General features: G+C 30.7%; 2 protein-coding genes across 3 annotated transcripts; one reads left to right on the plus strand and one right to left on the minus strand.

Annotated features, from left to right (window-relative positions):
- The first annotated feature begins 1,275 nt into the window (after positions 1-1,275).
- LOC114382134 (transcription factor MYB35-like) lies at positions 1,276-3,428 on the plus strand. Its single transcript, XM_028341371.1, has 3 exons — positions 1,276-1,580; positions 1,684-1,813; positions 2,397-3,428. Exons 1-3 carry the CDS (start codon positions 1,358-1,360, stop codon positions 3,169-3,171), a joined length of 1,128 nt encoding a protein of 375 aa, XP_028197172.1. The 5' UTR covers positions 1,276-1,357; the 3' UTR covers positions 3,172-3,428.
- A 3,747-nt stretch (positions 3,429-7,175) lies between these two features.
- LOC114382617 lies at positions 7,176-11,645 on the minus strand. Of its 2 annotated transcripts, none has more exons than XM_028342168.1 (9): positions 11,278-11,645; positions 10,904-10,975; positions 9,961-10,182; positions 9,294-9,429; positions 8,976-9,138; positions 8,601-8,729; positions 8,270-8,464; positions 7,785-7,907; positions 7,176-7,477 (listed from the first exon to the last, which is right to left on the minus strand). In XM_028342168.1, exons 1-9 carry the CDS (start codon positions 11,615-11,617, stop codon positions 7,385-7,387), a joined length of 1,473 nt encoding a protein of 490 aa, XP_028197969.1. In that variant the 5' UTR covers positions 11,618-11,645; the 3' UTR covers positions 7,176-7,384. The 2 variants fall into 2 exon arrangements, with proteins under 2 accessions (XP_028197969.1, XP_028197968.1); XM_028342167.1 differs by having other exon boundaries at positions 11,242-11,645.
- Positions 11,646-23,222: the final 11,577 nt, after the last annotated feature.

The raw sequence follows: 23,222 nt of genomic DNA on the forward strand, positions 1-23,222 counted from the left end.
TTAAATATGATTTTATCATGAATTTTTAACAAAAAAATCAATGATTATTTTAGACGAATCAAATTTGACTAAGTGATGTAAGCAAAAGTTGTTAGTAGGATTAAAATGCATAGACAAAATGGTGTTAGTAACCTTGCCAATTAATACATACCGGACAAAGACTCTACGGGATAAAACTTTTTAAAAAAATAAAAAAATTATGACTGAATATTTTTTTTAAAAAAAAGATTAAGTCTGAATAGTTAACTTTTTCTCTCTTTAAATCTGAAATGACGAAACATGAAAAGAATTGACTTTTGAGAGTTATGAATCAAGAAAATCACAATTCACAAGTACCATTCTAAGTAAAAGAATTTTACTCAGCTACGTGCAGGCAAATGAATAAATGTATGATCAAATAATAAATATTTTCTTATCCGTATTAATAAAAGATGAGTACTAGAAGGTTTACAATAGTTTATATACATATGTAATTAATTGAGCTAGATCTTATTAGTAATAATAAAGGGTATTGGTGTTTGATCTATCTGTGACTGATTTCTAAACTTTTTATAAGTTTGCAATTATATTTTCATAATTGAATAGATTTAAAACATTAATTTGTATTTACATTTCATCTACTATAAAATATAAATAATAGATAAGATAATAAATTAGTAAATAATAGAAAAGAAAATGTAAATATAATATGTAATAAAGAGTGACTATTCATTTGTCTAAATGATAAATTAAATTCTTATTAGATATTTGCATAAAAATAATTCAAATTGATAGTATTATAATAAATGGGTTGATGCAAGCACCACCTTAAGTTGCACAGGACAACTTCGATTCCTTGAGCTTTTCTTTGCCATAAAGAGAAATAAAGTAAGAAAATGGTGACGTACTAGAATTCATTTTTCATAAATTACTGATAGAATGCTTACATAGGCTCTATCATTTTGAATCTATCTTGTGAGTTGTGACAAGGGTCTAGATGGACATTTTCTTTATTATTTTTGTTTTATGCAAAGGCATATTGTACTCTTATTGAGAGGCTGCTACATAATATGAAAGTATTTTCGATTGCATTATCAAAATCAGTTAACCTATTCAGTTTTAACCAAATAGGTCATTCAAATTGTACCTGAAATAGATTGCTTTTGGGTGGAGGAAGCATATGAGAGAGAGAAGGAATGGGGAGGCACTTGCATTATGTTTCTGATGTCATACAAATGGTTTTGGTTTTGTATTTTGTTTACAGAAAGATGAATATAATCATGCAATTGTTGTTAATTGGAGCCAATATTTGCATGCTTTTCTTGCCTCTTCATATCTTAAACATTAGCCCCTCTCACCACTTTAAAGTAACCCTTCCATGCATATTGCATCACCATTACATAATTCACTCAGTCCTTCTCTTGCATTTCTTCTTCTTCTTTGTCTTATTTCTTCTCTCATTTCAAAAATGAGAAGGCCTCCTTGTTGTGACAAATCCAATGTGAAAAGGGGTCTTTGGACTCCTGAGGAAGATGCTAAAATACTTGCCTATGTAGCCAATCATGGAACTGGAAATTGGACATTGGTTCCAAAGAAAGCAGGTTTCTTTCAACCTCTTCCTTCAAAAAATGTAAAAATAGGAATTATGAGACATAAAATTTCATATGGTGCAACTTTAATCTCTTTTCTTGAACTTGTTTGCAGGGCTTAACAGGTGTGGTAAAAGCTGCAGGCTAAGATGGACCAACTACCTAAGGCCTGACCTCAAGCATGATGGTTTTACTCCCCAAGAAGAAGATCTAATTATTAACCTTCATGGAGCCATAGGAAGCAGGTATGTTCTACTCTTTATATTTGGAAAGATTCTTGTGTAGCCTCAGTGCAACGTATGAAACCAATATGAAAGGTGACACATTAAAACTGCATAATCAGATTGGCTTTTAAAGTTTAGTAAAATTTAGATCTTTGAGTGTAATTTATCTTCTCTATAAGGGCTTATCTTGCATCTTTTTTTGTATTTTAAGTGCATATTCCATTCACCTATAAGTCTTATTTTGGAAAGGGGATCTAATTTCTAAAGTGCATACAATTAATTCCAAGCCATATCTCATCACAGTATAGGGGTGCAATTAACTAAATTCTGTTTTCTGATATAGCCATTAGTCTCACAGTGTAAGCAAAATTAGCATGACAGAACCTTATGCATTTGTTGGTTTATGTTGCATGAGGAAAATACAAACTGAGCTGTCTTGGTTTATTGAGAGAATGAACTAACCATAAACTTTGACATGCATAAAAAATGTGCCAACTATGTAACAGCCTTTTTTTTCTTAGCCTCCTTTTAACATTTTTTTTAAAGATAAAAAGCTAATCACCTTATTTGTGACATCTATGACAAACATTTTTTTTTAACATAGATGGTCCTTAATTGCAAAAAGACTACCTGGGAGAACAGACAATGATGTCAAGAACTATTGGAACACAAAGCTAAGGAAGAAGCTTATGAAGATGGGAATCGATCCAGTGACACATAAGCCGGTCTCACAAGTCCTCTCTGACTTAGGAAGCATTAGTGGCCTCCCAAACACCACTAACCAAATGGCTTTTATCAACAAGGACTTGATGATGAGCAACATGCCACCAACAAAAACTGAACCATCAGATTCCAACAAGTCAATGGTGGAGCACACACAAGAGGGTCAAGTTCACTCTTGGGAACACCACATTCCTTACCAAGTCATCATCAACTCAGAAAATGTTCAACCACAAGTGTTAAGTGAAGCTGCATCCTCAACCTCATCCTCGTCTTCCTCTAATCTCACACAATTAGGATCACCACAGTCCTACTCTTGCCAAACTCCTCAGGCTCAAATTTCCCCTCCTTGTTCCTCCTTTGATTGGAGTGAGTTTCTTCACAGTGACTCATTTAATTGGTCATTGAATCCCCCCTCAGGTCTAATGCAAAGTGAAGCTGAACTTTCCGACAATACCAAAAGCAATGGCCATGACATGCAAGGAGCTGCAAGTGAGGGTTCTGGTTCTGGTTCTGGTGCTGTTGCTTGTGGTGCTAGCATGGAATATCAAATTAACAAGCAGTGTGAAGCTCATTCATTTGTGGATGGTATTTTGGACAGGGATAGTGAGATAAGAGCAGCATTCCCTCAGCTTTTGGATGCTTCTTTTGACTACTAAGTGCTTAGTTGTATCGTTTTGTTTTCTGCTTATTGGTGATTAGTAGGATAATTAAGTACTAGACTTTCACATTAGACTCAGTCACTAGGATGTGGCAAAAAGTTAGACCATTCATTATGTTTCTCTAGTTTCTGATTTTATTATGATTTAGCTTTTTTTACAATGCCTTTTTAAATGATTTAGCCTCCTTGTTCCTCCTTTTTAATGCATTTTTTTTTGTTTTTTGAGAGAGAATTTTTGGAAAAATAAAATGTTTATTTTTTAAAATAATATGTTGCTCAACATATACTAAATCTTGAGTAAATATGTAGTTATATGATTAAGATTAGTTCTTTCTAACGCTTTCATTTCATAAACGACATACTTAGCTTATCTTCTTTTGGCTCTCTTAGTAGCTTTAGGACCTCCTATATAATAGGAAATTCTTAATGTGAATAAATATTTGTGTGAAATGTTTTTCTTATGTGGATCAATAAAAAAATAAAGTTTTTATTTATTTATCAAAATGTTATAAAGTATGTTCAAGTTTATTTTTTTATTTATGTTAGATTGTTTAGTTAATTATGAAAAATAGATGAGATATACCACTAAGCATGTAAATTAGTTGACAAGATATTATTTATTATTTTAACTTAATCAGAAGTTTCAAGTCTATTAAGAGGATTTAATTCAATGATTGAATAAAATAAGTGAATTGTTATAAATATTTGATACATGTTTTTGATTTTTAGGAGTAAAAAGAAAAACTCGTGGGTCTGTCTTTGAGAGTTAGGAATGCAATACTGGTAAAATTTTGAAGGAAAAACTTCCCCAACGGTAATTAATTAATTATCCTAACCAGATCAACTTAGATTAGTCGAATCCCCAATGCAGTATTATTTGGATACTAGTAATCCTTGACCCAAAAATGAATATAACAAGATCTAAAAATGAGCAAGAGATATCAGTCGTTCAATTATCGTCTAATCCCTAAAATGTAGCATCACCAAAAGTAGATAAGAACACTTGTTAATTAGCTTCCAAATATAGCAACTGACCCGAATGAATCAGTCAAAAATTGTACGGATAAGACCTAAACATAGAATCCTTATATAATCCTTATAACCAAACATATATAAATGCATTATTCACCACTTGCCTAATGTTCTCTCTCTAACTAACTAAAAATCAATTATGTGATCAGTTAAAAGTCCTTAATTAATTGAGAGAAGGGGTGTTTCATAATTAATCAGCCGATCACAAGAGAAACAAAGAAAAAGAACACATGAACACATTGCCGAGATCATCATTTTCATTTCGAAGACAAGGATCTTCTGGTCGAATATGGCAAGATCAGATACAATTTGTGGAGCCAAAAGCCAATGGCAGTGCTAGTATTGCTACATCTTTGGGGAAGAACAAAAGCATTAAAGAGGAAAATGTGTCACACTTGGAAGAAACCATAATGGGAAGAAGGTTGCATGATAATAGTAAACGTGCCACACGTTCATCATCTTCATCTAAAATTCATAACAAGGTACATAGAGGTTTTTTCTCTTCCATTTTTGGGCGATGTATGAGTTCTCCAGCAAGTCGAGATTGATTAGACTTATTATTTCCTATACAACAAATTAGGGTCTTTTTTGTGTCATATTATTGGGTTTTCATGTTATGCAAATATGGTCTCCGTTCTTTCAATGAACATTTCTTTGTTATTCTGAGTACATTTCATGTTCTCCAATGATCTTATTGTTGTTATATGCTCATGTTTTTAGCTATAACGAATGTTCAATAACAACAAAGAAAATAAGAAAAAAAATAATGTGGAATTTGCAAATGGTTTTAAGCCGTTCATAAAATTCAAGCATCAATATATGAGATAATAATATTTCCTCCATCTCTAATTATAAGAATCTTTCAACTAATTTACATTCCTTAAGAAAAATAATTAGTTTAATTAATCACACTAAATTTATCAATTATTTATATTATCATTACAAAATTATTTTTTCTTATCTTTGTATCCACTTAATTGTTTCTCATAAATGTTTGGAAAAAGAATAATTAAGTAAGAGTATGGAGGAAAAATAATAATTAATGCATCTATAAATTAAAAAATAATCTTATAAAAAGGAATAAACAAATTTGTAAAAAGATTCTTATAATTAAAGATGAAAGGAGTAAAGGAATGAGAATAAAAAATATAGACAATAAAAAAGTTATTTTTGTTGCTATTTATTATAATTGATGAATTTTAGGTGGCTCTATTCAAAAGAGAGTCGAACATTTAGCATGACATGAAATTCACCTAAAAATAAAAGATTTTTTTTCTTCCTCCATGCTGCAAGGATCTCCCTTAGAAGTTAAAACATTAAAGTAGGTACACCCTGTTTAGCAAAGCCTTTTTCATGTATACTACTAGTATTTATCTATTAATTGTGTTAAATCTTATTAACTAATAAAAAAAAACATGTGTTATTAACAATATTCATCATAAAATATGGATGATGCCAAAGTAAAAAGAAAATGGAGCGTGAGAAGTGAATAAAACGATAAATAAATACAATGAATAAAGACAAAAACCAATTATTCAGTTCTTGTATTATGAATAATGTAAAAATTATTTATCGCAAGTTTTTAATTGGGCTCAAGGAAAGGTTAACTATTGAGATTAGAGGTAGCGTCTGAACAATGATACCAAAGTAGTACATATTTGATTTCCCTTATGTATGGAAAAACAAAAAAATTGCCACCGAAAGAATTGGTCTCACCGTGTTGTGGACGATTTTGGCTCAAAGGGACTCTCATATTACATGTAGTCTAGAGTAAAACAAATGGAGCTTGACCCACCTGGTTTGCCATCAACCCACCAGAATGGACTAGACACTCTAGCCATTTTAGATTGCTAAAGTCAATTCATTCTTTAAGTATTTAATGATGGGTTGGGAAATGATGTTGTCTAAATAAAAAATAAAAAGTGAATGGATGAGAGAGGTGAAAATGTGAATGAGAATAAGGATCGGAGAATAATGAGAATTGACTTTTTGGGAAGCTGAAGTTAGGGAATTCAAACAAAATAAAAAGGATCATTAAAATAAAATAAAAAGGATCATCTCATCTCATTCCTATAACAATTTCTCGGCCTAACGTAAGTTGGTTAGTTCACACACAATTCAATATGTAAAAATAAAAAAGGTTTTTTTTTTTTAATTGAATTGAATTGATTGACCTAAATGGTCGAACCTGTTTTGCCGATATTTGGTTATAAAAGGCCAGGAATCTCACCAAATGGGAGAGAAGGTAAGGGAAACCGACTAGAATAGACCATGCTATAATGTAATACACTAATACTGTTGTTACATTTCTCATTGCTTAAATTGAGCTATCTGAGAGAAACACCTCATACTAGATTTATAAGTGTGCTTTCCTTATTTCTTAAAATCGTTCCATGATTAGGATGCTTATATGCAATCACATAATTTTGATTTACATTTCTATGATTAGGAAATTGATAGGTGTCCCTTTGTATTGCTGAAAAGTTGAAACCACTAATTGACCTTTGGCATCTCGTGTTTGATTACAAGAGAGAAATTCAAATGCTATAATTGCACTCATAATCTACTTGACAAACTGTTACATCCTCCAAAGTTGAAATTAAGCGCATCCTTTAAGCTTTTATGAGGAATATTTATCACTGTTAAAGAAGTAAACAAGTTCATTTTCGAATTATTACTCTCTTAACTAATCTTAAAATAATAAAATTATGTAAGTATATTCAAGTATTGAATATCCGTAAACTTCTTATTTCAGTCAAGGATCAAATTGAAGAATTTTTTAATATTTAAGGTAATTATTCTTTTGTTCTTTTTTACTTTTAAGAGCCACTCAGGAGAGAAAGTAATAAATCAAGTACAAAATTAGTGATTTTTTGTCATGATATTCATGTGGTCATGCAACTTTGGAAGTAAAATAAGCAATGACCTTAATTTATAAGTGATAACGAGGCTTCAGGGACTGCATGTATCTTTGAGAAAGATAAATTAGACATTGATAATTTCCAATTTGATTATTCTCATTACTGTACATTGTACAAATTTTAGATCAATGAATCAAGAAATTCAAAGATACATTGCGGTTAGCTACCGAATGTCATTTCAAAGCAACCTATGAGTGACACATTTGTAATCATTATGAGACATATTATGGTTAAAACTCTTTATGTTGAAGCTTAGACTTAAAAGCCAAACTGGTTGAAGTTGCTGTAGTCAAGTTTATTCAACCGTATTGCACATAATAAATGCTCTGGCAAGTCTTCGGCCTTGTTTCCCTATATCATGAAGACAATTGAAAGTATATCATATACCAAGACTTGTGAATCTTCCAATAGTAAACTACATTGTTTGAGTAAAAAAAATATATATATATATATGCACAGGCAGTGAAAGGGTAATTGATGTTTATTGACTTAATATCCATCTTAAAAGTCATACCAACAAGTCATACCAACGATGATTTGTAAAAAATTTTTACTAGTAGTATATAGAAATTAAACTCAGAATACACATGGAGTAAGCTTAACATTAGTTTAATACAGAAGGAAGTTCATGTTGCCAATAAAATGGTAAGAAAATTACCTGAATTGTCAGACCAAAATCCAGGTTACATAGCTTCAGTCTTTCAATGAAGCCTTCAAATCCCTTTCTTGCAATATAGCTAAATCTGTGTACATCCAAATCTATCTCAAGGTAGTTTTCTCCCTGTGAAAGAAATAACATCAGATTAGGAATCTTTTGACAGCATAAAATATTTTTCAAAATAACTCAAGCTCACTAGAGATAGAGTAACATATGTACATTAATAAGTTCACAAATTTGCATGCGAAAGTGAAGGCAAATGGTGAGAGAAAGATCAAAATAATGAAAATAAAACTAGATGTCTAAATGAGCTTCTAAAATGCTACAGCAGCATGAATTAAAAAGACAAATAAATTTATTGATATGATTCCCAATAATGATCCACTGAAACAGAAACTTTAGATGACCGCTTCAATGCAAGATTAAATGGTCCCCAGAGAATTTATTGAAGGATATTAAATCTGTAACTAGAATACGCAATATACCAAGAAAAATTCATGCTGAGGACGTGAGAGAACTGGCTTTTCGTTGTAAGCATTCATAAGCTTCTTTTCAGTTGTGCTTAAAGATAAATTCTCCAAATTTGCCACTCTGCCTAAAATTTTTAATCTCTCCCTAAAGGGTGCAATTGTATCTAGAGGGAAGCCTTTAACTCTCTCCACTTCGTCATTGATCAATTTCTGTCAAGGAATAAAAGAACAGGCACACTAGTTAAGAAAGTGAGTAAAAACTATAGACATACTGTTACATAGGAAACATCTTCTGTAACAAGAAGCACAATGAAAGTAAAAAAGGATAAAGAGTATAACCCCTTACACTAATGCTTTCCCGGAATTGGTCTGGAAGGTCTTTAGAGTATTTTTCAGATAATTTAAAGTACAAAACCACATTCATTCCTTCACCATCATTTTCACTTTGGAAGATAGTGGCAGGATACAATGGTATCTGCATTTTAAAGAGCATAAATGTTACAAACTTACAATAATACAATATTTGAGGGGAAAGTCCACATTGTGATGGATGTACCCACAGACATTATTCAGTGCATGACATGAAATGATGGTAAAATTCCTATACAATTACACAATAGGAAGAAACCCTGCACTTTGGGTTTCTAACATAAATTTTGCACCAATAAGGATGAAAAACTCTCAGTTCAAGTTCAATCTTGAAAAGGAAATATGCAGCTACCTGAATATTTACAATAAGAATAGAAGGGACGTCCCCAGGTACGTTTATTGAAGGAATTTGTATAAAGCGAGCAATATGATCAATTTTTCGAGAAGACAAAAAGAGGTCAGCACCAAGAGGATAAAAAGCAGCACTGCCCGGAGCAAAATCTTTCTTCTTATCCCTGACAACCATGCAACAAATGAATTATGGAATTATCAAAAATGGAACAGTGCTTGATTGTTAACATAATGAATGACTTCTATATGAGGGACATCCCTAACAACAGGTTCAATCATCGAAAGAATGTTTAGTACAAAATACGAACTTGGGGCCTACCTAAAGTAGTTTTTGCCTCTGACTCTGAAGGAACTTGGCTCAATTTGTGACCAAGAACCAGGGGTTTGCTTCTCTATTGGACAAAATGGAATCGATGAACCTGCCAAATGTTTTTGTTTAAATGCCTTAGGGGAAACTGCAATAAAGGAGAATCCATTAATTAGTAACGAGAAAAGCAATAAAAGAACTGGCAGCAAACATCTAAAAACAGGAAAGTGCATGATACAGAAAACTCGACAGGAAGAGCAAATAAAAGAAATAACTAATGTTTTTCATATATTCCTTCATGTTTACTTTGCTGTAAGCATGGCAGGAGAAAAAAAGAAGCTCGACCTCATAAGCAAACATGGTATCATCACTTTCACTGCTTCACAGTTGTTTTAAGAGTCTATCTGATTTAAAGAAAACAATTTCTGTTTTCATAAATAATTACAAAAATGCCACCTCATTTTCACTTTGTTTTCTGTTTTCAAAGATTTGTTCGTAAACAAAACAAAGTGTAAATAAAAAGACATTTTTGTAATAACTTGTGAACAAACGAAATGAAAGAAGAAAACATTTTCTCAAACAAACAGACCCTAATTAATCCAATTGCACAAAACTGGAAAGTACCAAAGAACCGAAACACAGCAATTCTCACAGATGAAAAAATATGTAGAACACTCACGTAAAGTCATATCTGAAGACCCTTCTCTCCATTTGAAGGAGAGTTTAGAAAGCGACTTTCTCCGCGAACTAGGTGTATCAGGACTCATTGGCCTTCTTTTTTCAACAGCAAGTGCATTGGAAGTGAGGCAAGGCAAACAGGTATTTGGCAGAATCCCACAATGGTCCAGGGACAGCTTTCTGTACTCTCCAATTTCATCTGCTTGACCTGTAGACACTTCTCCTGTCGAAACAGGTCTAACTCAACTCTAGAGCCATCTGATTTCAATGTAGAATCTTTTGGTTTGCCTTGATTCTTGGCAACCTTCAAAGAAGAATTGCTACGAAAATAATTATAAGGGTGCACTCTTTGTTTCTGTTGTTGGTGATCAACAAACACAGAATCAACTCCTTTAGGAGATGAATCGTTTGGCCTTGACCCAATTTCATACTCATTCAAAGACATCCCATCTACCAAACATTCATGTAAAAAATATGTAACCATGCTGACAAGAAAACTAAATAAAATAAATAGCTGACAATTCGATCAAGGATTTAAAGACGACCACACCCGTGATCACGATTTCAGCTGCAACATTAAGGTTTTCAGAGTCTCCAACCACAACACAACTGCAATTGCATCCACATTTGTCTGCAATTTCCCCTAATTTCAAGGATTATGACCCGCCACCCCCAACTTAATCTGAAGGTTTTAAATTGCAGTTGTGGTCGTGGTTTTGTTGCATTCCTTGATATTGTGGGAAAGCGCAAACAAATGCAGCCGATGTGGTCGTGCTGCGATGGCAGACACCTCAAAAAATTGACACTGCCGCCAAATTTGCAGCGATGTGATCCCTGACACCCCCAAAAACCTCGACATTGCAGCCAAAATTGTGGTCGCGGACTATCTATTAAAACCTCGGATACACCAAATTTAGGGGGTGATGGGGGAAACACTGACATACCATCATAGACACTGTAAAATTCGTCATCACACTCAGAATCCAATGCCGAAGTAGAATCAAACCAAGCAGCATCTGAAACCAGGAAACAAAATAAGGTTCTTCACTGCCATGTCAATCAAACATTCATCAAAATAATTTTATAAAAAATTTAACAAATTTCAACTCAGCCTAAGTACATGTGCATGCAAACAATTAAAAAAAAAAAAAGCATTCATTAAACTATGCTGACTGGTGTCCATCTTTTTTTAAAAATAAAATAAAATAAACCACAACAAATTATTAAATTTGAACAAACAAACAAACAAAAAGAGAGAGCGAAAAGAAGCAGAAGCAAGCACCAGAAGCGCGATTAGAAGCTTGAAGAGCTGAATTACAGTGAGAAACGTTGTTAGCTTCGATCTTTCTAGAAGAGACGCGTCTTCTGAGGATTCTCCTTCTTCTTCTTCGGTGGTGGTTGTTCTTCTTCTTCGCTGAGAGGTCCTCGTTCACTTTGGGCCTCGACCCACAAACACCCATTTTCTCGGTGACCCTCTTCGTGATTCGCGTTGGCGTTCGAAAAAATTGGTGCTTTTTTTTGGAAGGGAGAGATGAGAGAGAGGGAGAGATGAGAGAGAGAGAGAGATGAGTCACCTCACCAGCAAATGCAATTACCAAAGCAGCAGCAGCATCGTTCGTTCGTTGAGCTGGTGGAGGGTCATTTCGTGTTTTCGTCATGATTCACCAAAAAAAAAATGCGACAGCATGGGGCCCGCTCCGGATTCGATCTGACGGTGGCTAGACTGACACGTGGAAGAGCCAAGATGGAAATAATAACACCTTACCTTTCTCCTTTTCTTTCTATATTTTTGCTTGCTAGTGATAATTCATATAGGAAAAATAAAAAATTTAAATTTAGTTTTAAGATGTAATAAATTGATCTGATACATAATTTAATAATAAATTAATATATAAATTTTATAATTTAATATTAAATTGATTCTTAAAAATATAATTTATTATTAATTTAATTTTAATTATTATAACTTAATAAAAAAATAATTTTATAAATTTAATAATAAAATTAATCTTTCACACTTTTTATCTATTAAGAAATTAAATTTAAAATTTTCATTTTTAAGGATCAATCTATGATTATGTTACTCTTTCATGAATATATCTAAAGTGTATAATCATTCAACTCAATTAGTAATACCAAATACGTTTGTTTTTATATAATTAAAATTTGTAATGATTATTTTTAATATATACATTTTATTTTAACTTAAATATATAATAGATAAATAGTTTTACATATATAAATTGCACTTTATCATTCTAATGAATAATTTTAATTGTAATGCGAGATTTTTTTCAATTATTAATATTTTTGTTTAAAATATTAAAATTCTATTTAAAAAATAAGAGAATAAAATGAAAATAATAGATAATTATAAAAAATTAAATACATAGATAATAACAGATGGATGATAATTAAATATGACTAAGACACTAATTTTGTATCCAATTGTATAAAAAAACGTGTGAAATATATATTTAAATAAAAATAATATTAAAAAGTTATATTAAGAGAATTAAAAGGTTGAAAATTCCACTCTCCAAAGAAATTTAATTTAATTTTAAAAATTTCCATATACCATATGATAATTTTCTAGTATAAATTTAAATATTTTTTAAACAATAAATAGTCTTTTAAATATATTACAAATTTTAGAAATATATTGACGTGCGTTTGTTCTACAATTTAAGAACTTGATAATAATTAAAAATACGAATAAGTGAACCTAAATTATATATTTTTTACCTAATAAATATTATTTTTCCATTTTAAATTATTTTATATATATCAAGAAAAATCAATAAAAAAATAACAATATTACAAAATTAATCTTATTATTATTTTTCCATCATTAATCATTTATATTTATCATCTAGATTAAGTTTCACAACTATCTTAAATTTCTTCAATTATTGAATAAGTACAAGACGTGGTTCAATATCAAGAACAAAATTGTGGTCAAAATGTTTGGGAAAAAATATGAAAAATAAAGAAAAGATGAAAGCGTGTGCAAAAATTGAAAAGTGTCGTGCAGACAGTTTCCGACATGGGCCACTGTAGCCACGTGTTCTTCTTCTTGGAATTTGGTAAACGTTGCAGGCGCTTCCACCATTTTCATTTATAAATTAAATACTAGTATCTGAGGAGAAAAACCACATGGATGCATTTTTTATTTATTATCTGTATAAGTTATTCCAGGGAAAAATTATTTTTGTTTTTATAATTTCGTAATGATCTTAAAAGTCTTAAAAAATATTAGGATTTAATATTTTCTGACTTTCAAATGTACCATGGATTTTACATAGATATTATTAATTTCAAATATTTTCTGAAGTTTGAAAATTACTATCTCGTTCTTTAATTATTAGATTCTTTTAAAAAAATTGTTTGTTATTTTTTAAAAGATTATTTTTATTTTAATTTTATATGTATTAATTATTTTTTTTCTTATCTATCCTTATTTAATTATTCTTTCTTTAAATATTAATGGGAAACAATTAAGTAAATAAAAAACATAATTTTAGAATGATATATAAATAATTGATAAATTTGATATAATTATCTATTTTTCTTAAGTAATATGAATTAATTAAAAATATATTATAATTAAGAATGGAAGAAGTAAATTTATTAATATAAAAACCTTGATCATATTGACAAAAAATGTAGAGATTAAAAATATATTTTTATATTATTAATCAATCAATTAGAAATTATGTTTATATGAGAAATTAAGTTTAGATGTTATAAAGTGTGGAAATTTTTATACTACTGGTATTTATCAGTCAGAAATCATGATTACTTTTTGAGTTATAGTATACAAATGTTAATAATTATTCTAATAATCTTATCATCAGAATTTTATAATTAAATAGTAGTGTATAAATGTTTTATATTATTAGTATATTTTAGCTAATATTTTTATTAAAAACCGAATATAAAAAATATTTTAATAAATAATTTCCAATTTTTTTCCAACTAAATTTCAATGTTTTTCTTTTATCTTTTTTTTCTTCAATAAAATTAAATAAATGATGCCTCAATTCCGAAAAAAGAAAAAAGAAAATGATGCCTAGCAAGTTCTGTGGTATTCTTCATTTTCAATGGTATGTATACACGTGAGAAAAGAAAATAAAAATATATAAATAATTATATTTTTATTTAATTAAAAAAATTAAAACAGAAACTAAATTTACTTTGATTTTATTTTTCTTTAAATGAAATTTTAAAATCTTTCCTATCCCTTTATTTTCTTCCCTACACCAAACAGCATAAACGAATTGTACTGTTTTTAGGAATAAAAGGACAAGTCAATCTTCCGAATGATATTTCGTTGTTACTTTATTTTTCTCCGTTAACTTCGATACTTTTTTTTTCATTCAATCCTTTTTCTTTTATCATTCATTCAATCTTTCATAATTTCATTGTTATTTTCCTTTATCAGTTTATTATCTCCTGAACATATTTGATATATATATTTTTACATTATATTAGTTTTTTTTTTGTGATCATATTATATTAGTTTATAAATGTCTTACTTTTTTTTGGTTACTTTAATTCCTAAAAAACTAGTATAATGGCATAATTTTATAAATTTAAAGATTAAATGGTTCATAGAATTAAAGTGTGAGTGAAAAGTAAATTTAGGAACTAACCTATCTATTTATTTATGTATCTTAATTTCTTAAATAAGCATGTAAAATAAAATTATTTAACTTTTATTCAAAAGCTATGGATGTTTATTATTAAATTCAATAATATATTTTTTGCATATTAAATTTCTAAACCTACGTAGTACGACATAAATAAGTTGATCGAGGGGTCCACGTAAAAACAAACAGTATAGAGGAATATCCTAATTCGTCAATATAAAGTTCAACGCGTCGTTTTAGAAAAATAAATGAAGGAAAAAATCCTCTCTTTTTTTTACCACCCTACAAAAATTTCTCTTTTGATTAAGAAAAAAAATACGGATAGAAGAACAAAAATAGGACGACAGAATATCTCTCATACAATTTATATTCCTTATAATAAATATAAAATGAATATTTTTATGATGAAATATGTTTTAGTCCTATATTTTTAGTTAGTCGTGATTGGTGGATAAGTCCCTATTTTCTTACTTTCCTAAATAGATTTCTCTAATTAACAGTTGGCTTAAAAATTTTGAGACTTGTTAAATATTCACTTTAAATAAAAGTTAACTTACTTTTTGATAAAGAAACTAAATTGAAAGGTGAAACTCCATTAAAATTAGTCTGCCAATTTTTATTTTTTAATAAAGATTAATTATAGATAAAATCAATAAATATTTTATATTTATAATATTAGTAATAAAAAAAGAAAAGGTCAGCTTTTACGTATAGATTGAATCTAAGACAGAGGTTGGAAATCCCGATAAGTGTCGTAAGGTGTTTTTTTTTTAGAGGAAAGTGTCGTAAGATTATTAAACTTAAACAAATGAATAAGATTTGATTTCTTAGCCACATAAAAATTAAAGTGATCTTATCTAGTTTGTATAAGTCACATAAATGTGGACATTTTTCTAACTCAGTCATTCAGCAATTCCCGTGGTTGCAACTTGCAATGCCTTGTTTAGAAATAAGATGTACACAAGCATGTCCTAGTTAGCTAATTTTGTTTTTGCTTCTTTTTGGGTCCCTTGCTTTTCGTTAAAAATCTCTTCAACTTTATCCTCCTAGTCATTATCCACTAATGTCCCTTTGTCATAAATTTTAAAAAATAATTTTGATGTAAAATAATTTTAAAAAATGTGCTAATTTATATTTGCTTATAATTACAAAAATCATTTTTTAATAAAAAAGATAGCAGATTTTTATGAAAAACTATTCGATATAACTTCATGTTTTAATCAGATTTTAGTTGATAATGTTTTATTAGTCCCAGAAAATCATGCTTTTTTAATTTGTTCTAATTTAGCTAATAATGCCTTAAGAGTTTAACGTAATGGATATGCACCGTTAGTTTAAGAGTTTTTACGCGGTCAATTAATAAAAATTAAATTATCAAAGTATAAAAAGTTCATCATAAGAAAAAACTTTTCATTGTGAGCTCATATCTTATTTCCTCATAGTAGGTAATGAATATTGTGAAGTTATATCTTTAATATTAGTATTTTTTTATAAAAAGTAAGTTTTATGGCTTAATTAATAATTATATTTTTTAATTTCTTTAATTTTTTTGTCACTATAATATTAGTGTAGAATATTTACAAACTAATTTTGTTTGATGACTAATTTAAGTTGTGAAATACTTCTCCTAATAATATTTTTTTTATTCACAAAATTTGAATATAAAATCTTGTTTAAGGAAATTAAATCTAAAATCATTCGGATCAACCAACTTGCTTAACCCCTTTAGTGTAGATTGTGTTCATGGTTTTTCAAGTTTTTTTTTCTTCGAAGTAATTAAATTCTTCCACTTATGAATGTTACTAAATTGTGTAATTTATGGTGGGGTAAGTTCATCTCTCTTTTTAAATAAAAAAGAAAGATAATGCTGCGAAACATACTGCTTAGCTTAAGAAAATACATACCTTTATATCATTAGTATGACATTTCTCTATGGCAAAAAAATTAAAAATTAGTAAGAAAGGTTAAAAGGATGAGATAAAAGGTTTTTTTATTTTTATTTTTAAGTTAGGCGGTGTGGTCCACAGTTTTATCTTTCCCTTTCAATTCTATGAATGATTGCATCTCCACTAAGTTGGTAAGTAACATCAACCATGATATCAGCCATTAAGGTAAAGTTCTTTTCCGAATCCTAATTAATAAGCAACTGAATAAAAATAAATAATTGAAAGGTGCTCAATGCCTGAAAAACTAACTGTAGGAGACTCAACAGGAAGGAAAATCTTCTAGTGGAGGGAGCAGCAAGTACTCACATACTACAGTTCCAATTTTCACAGTAAAAATCATGGCAAGTGCTCAATATGGAAATGCATATACTAATTTTCACTCTGAAAGCCAAGGCAAGTGTTCAAGATGGTAATGAGTCATTGAAGAGCCAGGCTTCCAGGAGCTTTTACCCAAATCATCATTCTAGGATTCCTAAAAGCCAAACCATTGTAGCATTGGCCTTTACACATGAACGTTGCACAATTACATTGACAAAAAATATCCAACCTGGGAATTCAGTGTGAAACCACCGAACTTGTAAAACTGATTTTGTGGCATGGAAGTCAAAATGGAAGGCTGAAAAATGTTACCTTACGTGCACAGGCCTGTAAAAATTGGATGGAGGAGTAGAAATTGTTGCATGGCATTAATGCATTTGTCGCAATCTTGGCCTATAAATAACAAGCAATTTTGCTCATTTGATTATCCCATTTCAGTTGTAGTATTCCATTCTTAGAGAGAGGTCTTTGAGTGAGAGTTGTATTCTCTTATTATAAGAGTTGTATTCTCTTACTAAAATAATTATTTTCTACGACACCAAACGTCTTAAATTTGATGGCAGTAGTAATTTTGTAATATAGATAATTTCAACGACGACGGCTTTATAAAAATTGTCTTAAAAAGCTGTGTTCAAGGACGACTTTTTAAAAAACCATCATTGTTTCATTTCTGTTCCAGCAATTGAAAAGGCTCCTCATGTCTCACTCACACTCACAGTAGTGTATAGAGATAAGAGACAGAGAACCCTAAACTAAAACCCTTAAAATTCGTCCGTCGCGATGGACATGCATCAACACCCTCTTCCCTATCGTCACTGACCACCTCAGTGACGCCAAGTAACCCGTCCGCAACGCCACATGCCGCCTCCTGGTCACCCTCATGGAGGTAGTACACCTTCCTCTAACTCGATAGTGACAGTAATCAGAATTGTTTGCTATTTTGCTCTTGCATGACCTATCTTGTGGTTCTGGAGAATGAGGATCGGAATAATATCGTGAGATCTTTAGTCTTAGGATCTTTTTTCCTTGCAGTAGGGTCTCGAGTGGGTCAAAGTCCTTTTCCTTTTGCTTGTCCCTGGCATGGCTCGTCGTCGCGCTCAACACCTCCACCTCATCCCACGTCGCCATGCACTCACTGCTCGTCAGGTCGTCGGGTTGCCCAACTCAATCTCCAAATGCCAAAGCCCATGTTGTCATACCTGTGTCCAAGCCCAAAGCCACCCAAGGTGAGAAACCCAGAGCCATGGGTGTTGTTCAGAAATGAAGTGAAGCTCCCGCAAACTTCACCGTTGTTGTTGCTAGTCTGTTTAACGTCGTCGTCAAGTACTCCATAGTGTGTGGATGCGGCGTGGGCCAATAAAGTGTGTGTGGGTGTGGTGTTCTTGTGCTGACATCATGGTGGAGGAGGATGATGTGGCAGTGGTGTGGTGGGTGCAGGAGCGCTTAGCGTTCTTGCGGCTGCCGCCGATGGGGAGATTCTTGCACCCTATCGAAGCACCTTTGCCACTAGAAATCCATTATCAATGCAACGTCCTCCTCATTGCCGTCACACTCCTCTTCTACTAGCTCATCTACTTCGTCACCAACCTCGTCGTCAGGATCGAGAACTTGAACCAATGTCTCGAGCGCTTGAAGAATCGTGATTAAGATTTGACCCTTGAATATAAGTTGGGTAATCCATCCATCCCTCGAATATAAACGTCAACTTTGTGTCTTCTTCTTCGTCTTAGGAATGATCTTCAGCACATTAAGTTAGAAGTGCATTGAATCGGGTTATTTAATTATAAGGAGTTCGAGCATCTTGTTATCAATTTCTCTTTTCAAGTTCCTAGAGCTGTGAAACTAGGAAAAGGGATCTCTAGCATTGCATGGTTGAATAAAGAAAAGATAACCTGACAAAGCAGGGGTTAATATAAGTAGATTTTCTATTAACATAATTCTTTTATCTTGTTTTTGAACTCAATCACGTTTTGCAGTATAGGGTTCATTTGGTATTATTACATCCTAGGCATTATGCTTTTTTGGATTGAAGTCAGGTTTATGGGGATACTTTGGAACACCCTCAAAAGGAGACCTATTGAGGCAATGTTAATTCCATTGGCCAGTTCCCATATCTCTCTCTCTCTCTTATTTTCTTTTTGTTAGCAATACCCTATGGTGTGAGATTCACATGCTTTGCGCCAAGATGCAAGTTAGTTTAGATTTAGAAGATTACCGTGTCGCGTGAGAAGTAAGAACCATGGTGTTGCAACAACACACACTGTTTGTTTCTGTGTGTTTTCCTTTTCAAACAAGAGAACTTTTTTTAGGTGACCTGAGAAAAGGTTTCTTTTCTTCAAATTTTTTAATATAGGGGTTCAAATCTTTGTTGTTCTCTTTACAATCATCATGTGAATTGCAATGATCACACTCACACTATATTGCATAATAAAAATCCTTATCATGAAAGGTGAAAACTGAAAAGGGCTGATTTATTTTATTCGCATGAGTCAAAGAAAGTTTAATTTTTTTATAAAAACTTAATACCATGTTTAATTAAATGAATTAGATTCCATTGAACCGAAGAGGGTTGGTACTTGGTGTTTTCAGTACTATAATGCCTAACCTACAAGAGTACAAACTATACAATGTTTGGTGTGGTTAAACAAAGAAAAAAGGATTAATACAAAACCTGACAATCATAGATAAAAGGTCTATAGAATGATTAGAATCACGATTTACTTTAATGAGATTAATTAAGTTTTTACCTTATGCTATATTTGCAGGACCTTAAGAGATTGATTACAAGAAATGTATATCAAATTTTTAATTTTTTTTAAGAAAACACATTCTAAGATGATTCTCTGAAAAATCATCTTAGAATGTATACATTTTAAAACGATTTTTTATGAAAACTGTCTTAGAATCCCCAAAAATATTTTAATTTTTAAAAAAAAATACATTCTAAGACGATTCTTTAAAAACTGTCTTAGAATTCTCAATATTTTTTAGTCTTTTTAAAAAAATACATTCTAAGACAAGTCTCTGAAAAATCGTATTAGAAAGTCTACCTTTCTAAAAATGTTTTTAACTAAAAATAGTAAAAAGATATTATTCTAAGACGATTTTGAACTAAGAATCATCTTAAAAGAGTACCTTTTTTTAAGACGATTTTTTATATAACTGTTATAGAAAGATTTTTTATAACATTACATACAACGACGGTTAATAACCGTTGTAAAAAGTGTCTTTTAACCGACTTAGAATATCCTTTTTTCTAGTAGTGAGGGTTTTCACTTTAAAATATTGTGTGCATTCCTATTTTTGTCATCTCCTATTTTAGTTGAGTGATATTATTTTGTATATAACTCTGGTACCCAACATTCGATCGTAGTTTGCAAGGACTAGATTCAAGCACTTGCATGAACAATACTTTTGTTATCTCAAGATATCGGGATAGCAAAATCTGAGATGAAAAGAGGAAAACATGAAGATGTTATAATAAGTTTGACAAGAGAATCTCAAGCAACAAATAACTACACCTCTAAATACCGATATCAGAAGAGTTTAGTATCCGAACTGTATATAGAAAGAATATAAGTACTAATAAGTAATAAGAAAACAGATAACCTCATTGTTGTTTGAGCATACTAAAATAGAATTAATGTTCACACTTGATTCATATTTAATGGGTAAGTTGTTACTATATTATCTATGGTGGCCGCTGGTCAACAAACATCAATTGTTGTAGCCTCATTGTTGTTACTATATTATCTATGAGCAATTTCTCACTCCATAACCTGTTCCAACAACCCCCTGGGGTATGAGAAACTTAGAATCCAAAAAAAAACAAAACAGTGAAAGCTTTTTCCGCACTTTTTAACTAAAATCATGCAGAAAAAAAGGGAACAAAATCTAACCTATATATGGAACCAACATCACATGAAAGTATTGTCAAATAATAAATGGTCATAAGGTTACAAGAAAATATAATCTGAACCTTCAAAAAATTCCACGCTTCTGATATCTCTTCTGTTTATTCTTTTCAAATGGCAAATGTCAGATAATGATAAACTGAGTATCGATTCCTAAAGTCATTATCTAAAATCATTAATTTCATTTCAAAACATCCAGTCTATGCAGCAGTTACAATGAAGAGATATTGGCAAATATAATATGTGAGGCAACTTCATGATGACAATAAAATATGCACGTAGTTTTGAAGTTATTCGTCACTATATATAGAAAACAAGAAACACAGGAAAAAAGAAATGAACCATAGTAGACTAATCATCCAAATTCAATCTAGTGGCATTGTGCAGTAAGTTTTAGCAAATCACTTTAAAAGGCAAAGTTGTTGCTGCCACGCGGGACAAACAAAGTTTAGCAATTTCATTAATTTCTGTAAAACTTTACTTGCGTTTTGATAATCCTCGACATAGAGTTTAGTATAGGATATATAATTCTACTATTTATCTTGCATTCAGGCTATTTTATTCATAAGTAGTATAGACATTATATAGATTGGTTGACCTCTATTATGCATTATTTCATTAATAAGATTCCACGCTTACAATATTTTTCTCTATTTGCATAAATCATCAATACGGAATTGTAAGTCTCCGTAAAATTTCCTAATCAAGTGACTTACAATTCTCTTATTGATGAGGATGCTAACAGAAACACGGTCTGGTTCAATTCCCATTTGTTTGGATGACATTGTTGTGTTTGGTTTCTTTACGTGAGAGAGAAAGAAGTTGGTTTACCTGCGATCTCAGCTTTGGCGTACCATTTAACAAGTAATGACGAAGGGTTTCATGTCATACCTTATTAGGGAATTATGTTTTACAGCAGAAAATAAGATTATTTTAATAGTTTTGTATATACACTAACTAAATTATAATAATTCAGACACACTGTACAACAAAAACATTAAATTATTATTTACATATTAGTAAATAACTAAAATTTCTGTGTGATAAAATAAATTTTAATAATTCTTCTCACAAAGTATTCCATTTAGTATTTTACGGTGTCTAATAGGATGGGAATAGGCCAACTGCCTGCAGAAGTTTATGGTCTAACCTGACCTGATTAATAAAAATGTCAGAGTTAAACTTTTTAAAATACTTATTAAGTTTTAAAAAAAAATCTACTATGACTTGTTTGTTCATTTATACGTAATAAGAAATTAATACATATATATATATATATATATATATATATATATTACTTTTATATTTAATATCTTAATAAATTAATTATATCATAAATAAAATAAATATTTGAGATAAAAGATAATAAATTAAACCAAATTTAAAAAAGGACTAAATAAAAAAGTCTTAATAGACTTATATTTCAGATCATGTTTTAATTTTTTATAATAGGTGACACCTATTTATATTAAAGTCTAACATGACCGATCTTTTTTTATAAAAATATATATATATATATATTTGCAGGAAAAAAAGGTTTTGACCAGGATGAATTGACTTGTGAATAATTTATGATGAACAACTTAAAATGATCTGTAATAGTAGGTGATTTTCACCTGTTATTCAAAACTTTTATATTTATTATTTGATCCCCGATTCTTTAAATTTTCTTTTTGATATTATTAGTTGGTCTCTGCTAATACTGAAAACTCTCACCGGTCACCGCCATTATCACAAAATCAAACTCAACCAAGTTTATGTTCTTCCACTAGTAGTGATTGATTAATAAATAATTAAATACCAAACAAATTACAATTTAGATCTACTATTTAAAAGAAACAGAAAATTTTCATAAAATTCTTCATAATCGAAGTTCCTCAAATTTTCCATGGGCGTCGATCTACGAGACTACCACAACACTCTTGTGCGGCAAAGCCAACTGTATAACCTTAACACCTCTTACAGTTGGCGACTGGCATGAACGTTTTGGAGTGTTGGTCGAGGTTGTAGTGAAGCAAGCTAAGCCAGAGATGACGGCTACCTTAATGGCTTCGAAGAAGAATAAACGTTGGATGGAGCAACCGTTGGAATCTGTATGGGTCTGCCTCTTTGAATCTCTTGTACATGATCAAACAAATTGAAATAGAAACATCAAACCCAATTAGGATTCAAAAAGATAAATTGCAGAAACTAACAAAAAAATCATAAGCTGCAAGGAGACTATGGTAAAAGAAGGACCCAATTGCAATTTCATGCAAACCTTCTCAACAAGTTGCAAGTGAAAGATCTATACTGTCTATTATAACATGATTATATCTAACGGTGTAGGAATATTGTTTACTAATAAACCCACCCACAAGAATGGAAGTAACAGAAAAAAACTACTAAAATTTAATTAGAATATACCACTATTATCATGGATAGACCCTCAAA

The sequence above is a fragment of the Glycine soja genome, chromosome 13 (genome assembly GCF_004193775.1).
Source record: "Glycine soja cultivar W05 chromosome 13, ASM419377v2, whole genome shotgun sequence".
NCBI classification, from domain to species: domain Eukaryota; kingdom Viridiplantae; phylum Streptophyta; class Magnoliopsida; order Fabales; family Fabaceae; genus Glycine; species Glycine soja.

Excerpts from the sequence above, each read along its gene's own strand:
- LOC114382134 (XM_028341371.1), top strand. The coding sequence starts at position 1,358 with ATGCATATTGCATCACCATTACATAATTCACTCAGTCCTTCTCTTGCA. Across the intron at positions 1,581-1,683 it reads ATTGGTTCCAAAGAAAGCAG|GGCTTAACAGGTGTGGTAAA; the intron begins GTTTCTTTCAAC and ends ACTTGTTTGCAG. Across the intron at positions 1,814-2,396 it reads CATGGAGCCATAGGAAGCAG|ATGGTCCTTAATTGCAAAAA; the intron begins GTATGTTCTACT and ends TTTTTAACATAG.
- LOC114382617 (XM_028342167.1), bottom strand. The coding sequence starts at position 11,617 with ATGACGAAAACACGAAATGACCCTCCACCAGCTCAACGAACGAACGAT. Across the intron at positions 10,976-11,241 it reads AGCTTCTAATCGCGCTTCTG|ATGCTGCTTGGTTTGATTCT; the intron begins GTGCTTGCTTCT and ends TCCTGGTTTCAG. Across the intron at positions 7,908-8,269 it reads CTCAGCATGAATTTTTCTTG|GGAGAAAACTACCTTGAGAT; the intron begins GTATATTGCGTA and ends TTTCTTTCACAG.